Here is a 7,945-nt window from a genome sequence, read left to right as displayed (position 1 = left end):
AGGTGCTTGGGCCCTGCACCCCATGGGAGACCAGGAAAAGCACCTGGCTCCTGGCTCCTGCCATCGGATCAGCGCGGTGCGCCAGCCGCAGCGCGCCGGCCGCGGCGGCCATTGGAGGGTGAACCAACGGCAAAGGAAGACCTTTCTCTCTGTCTCTCTCTCTCACTGTCCACTCTGCCTGTCAAAAAATAAAAAAAATAAAAAAATAAAAAAATAAAAAAAGAAATTTTCTTAAATGCCTACAAACATCTTCATTTTTTCCAAACTGGCACTAATGCAAAACTAGCTACTATCACCGCATCATCTCCAATTGGGATCCAGACCACTGAGGATCTTGGGTGACAAATGTCTGGGTGCACCAAGGACAGGGGCTACTCAGAAACAAGGCAGCAAACACGTTCTAGGACAAAAAGCTGACAAGACCAAGGGTACAGGTTCAGACCCCAGGCCCAGGGATTCATGGGAATATTCAGATCCTGAAGCTAAACACATTCACTAAAACAAGCTCTTTGAGGTCAGGCCATTCCTTCCCCCTATTTTGACAATGACGCATCTTGAGCACCCACAGGAGTTTCTGGCACACTCCAGGGCCTCAAAAAGTAACTTGTGCAATGAATCACAGGAGAATTCGTAGAAAAGTACTTTATACACTGTACAGCACCATCAAACATAGGACATTGATACCAGGTCATCTTTCCAACTCACTAAATAATTTTTTTTTTACAGAATGGAATTTTTCTTAAAAATACTCTCGTGTTTATTCAGTGATCAATAGCAAAATATTAATTTCCAATAGTGGTTGTGTTGACAGTTGTTATAATGTGAGGAGTAACAGATCAGAGAAATTTTACAATGAGGGTGGAATGCTACAGTCAGAGGGGCATGGCATTCACCACAGAACAAAAGCACACCCGGGGTTATGGTTTCACACGTGCTCCCAACTCGGGCCTTACCCGTCTCCCTTGCCCCAGCATTCGGTGCCAGGGCATGGCAGGGATTCAGAAATTTTTGTTAAATGGAAAAGAGAGTGGTGAGGAGAGAGGCAGGCAGGATACAGCCCTCAGAAAAAAGAGGCTCAAGCTACCAACAATGAGAAAACTTGGCCTTCACCACCGCACTTGGGGTTGGGGGGCGTGAACACCCGCGGCAGGAACAAACCTCAGTCTGCAGTAAAAGACGGAACAGAAATCATTAGCACCGCGGGGGCGAGGTGCGAGCAGCCAGCCCGTGCCCTCTCCCTGGGCTTGGGAGTGACAGAGACTGTGTGTCAAGGTGCCCTTGTGCACCCCACCCTCCAGGCTCCCCGCTAAGCCCAGCAGCAAGGTAAGTGATGAGGCCACCCTCAGGGCACCGGGGGCTCCTGGCGGTGCTGGGTCTTCTGGTGCCGATTGAGGATGGATCGCTGGTTGAAGCTGCGCCCACAGGCTGGGCAGTGGTAGGGCTTCTCTCCCGTGTGGATCCTCTGGTGCCGGACCAGCCGCTCCCCCTTGCTGAAGCGCTTGCCACACACCTGGCATCCATACGGCTTCTCGCCGGTGTGGGCGCGCCGGTGCACAGCCAGGTTGGCGTTCCTGCTGAAGCTCTTGCCGCACTCGCAGGTGTAGGGCTTCTCCCCGGTGTGCGTCCTGCGATGGACCTGCAGGTGCTGCCTGCGGCTGAAGCTCTTCCAGCAGTCCCCACACTTGTAGGGCTTCTCCCCCGTGTGGCTCCGCTGGTGGACCTCCAGGTGGTGTCTCTGGCTGAAGGTCTTCCAGCACTCGCTGCACACATAGGGCCTCTTCCCCAGGTGGGTCCTCTGGTGCTTCAGGAGGTATTCTCGCAAGGCGAAGCCCTTCCCACACTCCACACAGCCGTAGGATTTCTCCTCCTCGTGCGTTCGCTGGTGTCGGACCAGGTTGGAGCTCCGACTGAAGCCTTTCCCGCACTCCCGGCACTGGAAGGGCTTCCAGAAGGAGCCGTGGGCCTTGAGGTCGTCGGGGAGCGGGGCAGCACCCTGCTGTGGGGGAGGAAGCCCTGGCAGGCAGCCCGCAGAGCCACCAGGCTCCTGCTCAGAGGCCCGACCAAGCCCAGGACCCTGGAGAGCGGAGTCCCCAAACCTCTCTGCTGTCAGCCCAGCAAACGCCTCTTTGACGTCTTCCTGCTGGGGTTTCGCCTCCTTCTCCTTGCTCCCGAGGCCTACAGGAGAAATGAAAAGGCCTTTTCAGGAAAGCCTGTGGAAGCCACGCTTCCACCCGTGTCCCATCAACAGCTCCTCTTCCCCCCTTTGAGGAGCGCTCTCACTTTATAGAGGACCTGAAACTAAAACTCGGACTTTTCCTTTACTTCTTCCCAATTCCCTCTTCACAGAGGAGTCTGACGAATTTGAAGGCCCTCCCACTTAACTCCTTTAAAAATCTAGCATGCTGATTCTGTCTCCAAGACACGCCCTGCTTACTCTCTCCTGGGCCTCTTCAGCACTTAGCACTACCACAGGACCCTGCGGGAGCAGCCTGCCTCCATCAGACGTTCGACCCTCCCCAGGCGACTGCAAACCTGCTGCAGCGATGGGGGCAGCGTGCAGCGATGGGGGCAGCGTGCGGCTCTCCACGGGCCAGCACACTAGTTCAACAATCTGCCCTGCTCACACTGCTCCTCCCTCTGCCTCCCAGGAGCCCAGCAGGGGACTGACTAGGGGGAGATGCTTGTGAAAGGCTGGCTGAATGGATGAGCCCAGGCTGTCAGCAAGGCTCCAACCGCATGGTGCCTCTACACGGGTGTATGTCACAGAACTGAAGGGCCCGGGCTTGAACCTCCCATCCTCGCTCTGATCCTTCTTGTACTTTCCCTAAGTTAACAGAACAGTTGTTTATAGAAGAGGATGAAGAGAAGAAAAAAAGGTACTAGGGAAGGAGCAACAAGGCCAGCGTTGCACACAGAGGGTAAAGCCATCGCAATGCCTGCATCCCATTTGGGTGATGGTTCAAGTCCTGGCTGCTCCACTTCTGATCCAGCTCCCTGCTGATACACCTGGGAAAGCAGCAGAAGATGGTCCAAGTGCTTGGGCCCCTGCACCCACATGGGGGACCCAGAGGAAGCTCCTGGCCCCTGGATTCAGCCTGGCCTGCCTGTCATTTGGGGAGTGAGTCAGAGCATGAAAGATCAATCTCTCTCTATACACATACACATATATAAACTCTCCCTTTCAAATAAATATAGATCTTAAAAAAAAAAAAAAAAAAAAAAAAAAAAAAAAAAAAAACCAACAACACCACACTGAGGAAAGAGCCCTTTCCGGGAAAGCCATGAGAAGATAAAAGAAGCCAGTGCTCCATGCTTCCTGGTCTGATAAGATATGAAGGGCAGGTCGGCGCCACAGCTCAATAGGCTAATCCTCCGCCTGTTGCGCCGGTACACCAGGTTCTAGTCCCGGTCAGGGCACCGGATTCTGTCCTGGTTGCCCCTCTTCCAGACCAGCTCTCTGCTGTGGCCAGGGAAGTGCAGTGGAGGATGGCCCAAGTGCTTGGGCCCTGCACCCGCATGGGAGACCAGGAGAAGCACCTGGCTCCTGCCTTCGGATCAGCACGGTGTGCCAGCCTCAGCATGCCGGCCGCAGCGGCCATTGGAGGGTGAACCAACGGCAAAAGGAAGACCTTTCTCTCTTTCTCGCTGTCTACTCTGCCTGTCAAAAACAAAACGAAACAAAAAATATATGAAGGGCACAGCAACCACCTCTTATTCACTCTTCTGTTCTGTGAGCCTTTCATCCAAGTCAGAGTTTATGAAAATGTAGAGCTCGAGCTTTCACGACGCACTCACAGCACGTCCAGCACCCAGAAGCCCTGCCTCCACCTCTCCACTACTGGGTCTCCAAGGAGAACACACCACCCACACTGCCCCTGAACTACATGTAACTGAGTTACACAACGTTTCTGGCTTCTACTGCTCAGTGCTGTATTTGTAGAATTCACTCATCTCATGGGGTATGGCCGTGGTTTGTTCTTTTCACTGGTGCACAGTACTCTGCTACATCACAAGCTATTTACTAATTTGGGTAGTTTCTGGTTTTGATGTGTTATGAATCTAAACTAAGTCCAATGCTTGACCTAACTAGATCTAGGGAACTCTGAGTGCTAAGATACCATAAACAGGTAACTTGCATTTCATTTCTTAGGTGGAATTATGAGACTGGATTATGTTAGGACTGCCATTATTAGGAGATACACGTTGAAGTACCAAGGTACAAAAGATCAACATATCTCCAGCTTCCTTACTCCCTCCCTCCCTCTCTCACACATACACATTTCATAGATAAATACAGTGAATGTCAATGATGGTTAAGTCTAGATAAAGGTACAGGTGTGTTCACCGTACTGGTCTCAGCTTTTCTGATGTCTGCAATCTTTTTTATAGCAAATGTTAAAGATATAAAGCTCGCAAAAAATGAATAAAATGAAATATCGACACAAATACATTGGGAGAAAGCTGCCCTCATGCAAAGAAACTGGAGCTGGCAGTCAAGAGATCTGGTTTAAAATGCTGGCTTGAGGGGCTGGCGCTGGGGTACAGCGGGTAAAGCCGCTGCCTGTGGTGCCGGCATCCCATATGGGCGCCTACTAGAGTCCCAGCTGCTCCACTTCCGATCTAGCTTTCCTCGGGCCCCTGCACTCGCATAGAGGACCCAGATCGGTGCAGCTCCAGCCATTGAGGCCAGCTGGGGAGTGAACCAGCAGATGGAGGACTCTCTCTCTCTCTTTGCCTCTCCTATCTGTGTAACTTTTTCAAATAAATAAATCTTAAAAAAATAATAAATGCTGGCTTGAACCATCCCACTCCTGGGAATTTACCCAAGGGAAATGCAATCAGCATATGAAAGAGTTATCTGTACCCCTTGTTTATTGCAGCTCAATTCACAATACCTAAGACATAGAATCAACTCAAATGCACATCAATTGAAGACTAGATAAAGTAATTATGGGATATGTACACCACGGAATACCACACAATGGCAAAAAAAAAAAAAAAAGGAAATCCAGTCATTTACAACAAAATGGATGAATCTGGAAAACATCATACTTAGTGAAATAAACCAGACCCAAAGGGACAAATACCGTACACTCTTCCTGACCTGTGATAACTAATAGAGCACCTAAAAGGCGACCTGTAGAGGTGAAATTGACAGTTTGAGAAGCAATGACTTGAACAGCCCTTGTCTTGACTGTTGAAGTTTTTTTAATACTATTTGTTGGCCGGTGCCGCGGCTCACTAGGCTAATTCTCCTCCTTGTGGCACCGGCACACCGGGTTCTAGTCCCGGTCCTGGTGCCGGATTCTGTCCCGGTTGCCCCTCTTCCAGACCAGCTCTCTGCTATGGCCCAGGAGTGCAGTGGAGGATGGCCCAAGTGCTTGGGCCCTGCACCCCATGGGAGACCAGGATAAGTACCTGGCTCCTGCCATTGGATCAGCGCGGTGTGCCGGCCATGGCGGCCATTGGAGGGTGAACCAACGGCAAAGGAAGACCTTTCTTTCTGTCTCTCTCTCTCTCACTGTTCACTCTGCCTGTCAAAAAAAAAAAAAAAATACTATTTGTTGAACTCCTAACACAGAGTTAATCATATGTGTATAAAGTCAACTGAAAATAGATCTTAGTAAAAAATAAGAGTGGAAATAAGAGAGGGAGGAGGAAGAGGGGTGGGAGCATGTGTAGGAGGGTGGGCGTGGTGGGAAGAATCATCATGTTCCTAAAGTTGTAACTGTGAAATGTACAAATTTTGTAATCGTAAAGCTGTATAGATCTGTATGCATTCCTATGTACTTTTTTTTTTTTTTTTTTTTTTTGGACTGGCAGAGTTAGATAGTGAGAGAGAGACAGAGAGAAAGGTCTTCCTTCCATTGGTTAACCCCCCAGATGGCTACCACGACCAGCACTGCGCCGATCCGGAGCCAGGAGCCAGGTGTGGGTGCAGGGCCCAAGCACTTGGGCCATCCTCCACTGCCTTCCAGGGCCACAGCAGAGAGCTGGGCTGGAAGAGGAGCAACTGGGACAGAATCCGGTGCCCCAACCAGGACTAGAACCCGGGGTAACAGTGCCGCAGGCAGAGGATTAGTTTAGTAAGCCACGGCACCAGCCCCCTATGGACTTACTTCTAAGGGCACAGTTTAAAAACTTGCCATGGTACCCAAATTCCCCTTGAGCTGGGTGGTAAAAATACCATGTTAAGTGTTAAAGTGATCATATGGATAGGATTAAGTGTTAAAGTGGTCATATAGATAGGATTAAGTGTTAAAGTGATATCATAAATAGGATTAAGTGTCTGGTAATAACAACAGAATTCAAAAGGAGAGAATGCTCCAACATGGCAAGCAGTCCACACAACACTCAGAATGACAATAGCTTTAAGCAGCACTTTAACCTCAAAATCAGCCCTCAAGGCATTCTGGTCTGGCTAAAAAGCCCACGAGAGCATTTCAGGCATGGAAAGCCAAGACACTGTGGCAAAAAATGTCCCACGTGAAGGATCTCAGTGGGTGAGACCCCAGTGGAAAGAACTGGTCATCAAAGAAGGAGGTACTTTTCTCTGAAGGGAGGAGAGAACTTCCACTTTGCTTACGGCCTTGTCTAAATACTAACAGAGTTGGTGGATTCAAAAGCCTTCCATTGCCGAGGCAGCTCATGTCAAGAGCCTTGGGCAATCACTGATGTCATACGTAAGAGTGTTGTTAAATTAACAGGAGTCACTGAGCACTAACTTCCCATGCAAAACTTCTGTCCTCAAAAAGTTGTATTATGAGAGGTAACAGTAAAACCTGTTGTCAAAGATTTTATTTTATTGTATTAAGGGAAAGATAATCTTATGTCACATAAGTTTCAATTATGCCTAAATATGCAACTACATTGCTTATCTTCTTAGGTGCTTCCTTAATTAAAGATAAAACTCATTCTCAAGGACTTACTTTCTTTTAATACATTAAGTGGAAGATATTTTTATGTCCCATAAGTTATAGTTATGTCTGAGTGCTCCCAAAAGATGTATCACTCTTGGGTGCTTCTTTAAAGTTAATTAAGTTTCTTAAAAAAAAAAAAAAATAGTGAAATTAACTTCAAGATGCAATGACTGAACAGCCCTTGTCTCAACTGTTGAGAAACAGGCTTTTTGTGTGTGTGTGCAAATTGTTGAACTCTTAGAGTTGGTCTTCTGTGTATAAAGTTAATTGAAAACGGATCTTAGCGGAGAATGGGAATGGGAGAGGGAGGAGAAGGAGGGGTGGGAGTGTGGGTGGGAATGGTGGAAGAATCACTACATTCCTAAAGCTGTACTTATGAAATGCATGAAGTTTGTATTCCTTAAGTAAGTTTTCTTTGGGAAAAAAAAAGGAAAAAAGTTCATAGAGAAATGCATATTATGAAAAAACTGAAAAAATAAAATACAATGCTGGCTTGGCTCCTCAACTGCTGTGTGAGCCTTACTTTCTTCAACCTCCAAACGCACTGCACACTGACAGCTGTGTGGCACAGAGCAGGCGTGCAATGGTGCACAGTATTTAAGCCCCAAGACCAGAACCTGATGTCCAGCTACTTCCAGGGACCTCAACTTGGATGTCAAACTCAATTAAAGGGAGCCCTGCATTCTCCCTCCCACTCAGGGAAGCATCTGCTCCCTTGCTGACGTGAGCTCACTGACCTTCCTGTCACCCAGGCAGGACTGACAGTCCTCTGACTCCTCTCCCCTCTCCCATGGCCAGTCTGGGACCAACCCCAGGGAACCAGCTTCTGTAAGCCTGGTCCTGCTCTCAGCCTTGTGCCCATGTTACTTCCACACTGTAGGCTGACTCGACCCTGCCCCCACACAGTTTTCCTCACGTTACTCTGAGCTGAAAATGTTTACAAGGACAGAGGAGTCCACAGTCCTCATGGAGGCCTCACTCCACTGACCTCAGCCTGTCTTTCCCCTCTGAACATTCAGCTCTCA

At 48.9% G+C, this 7,945-nt stretch overlaps 1 protein-coding gene across 5 annotated transcripts in view; it reads right to left on the bottom strand.

Moving 5' to 3' along the window:
• Positions 1-627: 627 nt before the first annotated feature.
• ZSCAN25 (zinc finger and SCAN domain containing 25) overlaps positions 628-7,945 on the bottom strand; it is a 49,120-nt gene continuing 41,802 nt past the window's right edge. For all 5 annotated transcript variants that reach the window (XM_008248913.4, XM_008248912.4, XM_008248914.4 and 2 more), the window contains one exon: positions 628-2,175. In XM_008248913.4, the coding sequence (XP_008247135.2) occupies positions 1,343-2,175 (833 nt within the window). In that variant the 3' untranslated portion in view covers positions 628-1,342. The remainder of the gene's footprint in view (positions 2,176-7,945) is intronic.

The sequence above is a fragment of the Oryctolagus cuniculus genome, chromosome 19 (genome assembly GCF_964237555.1).
Source record: "Oryctolagus cuniculus chromosome 19, mOryCun1.1, whole genome shotgun sequence".
Taxonomy (NCBI): domain Eukaryota; kingdom Metazoa; phylum Chordata; class Mammalia; order Lagomorpha; family Leporidae; genus Oryctolagus; species Oryctolagus cuniculus.
Note: the sequence above shows the minus strand (reverse complement) of the source record. Positions and strands in the feature narration are given on the sequence as shown.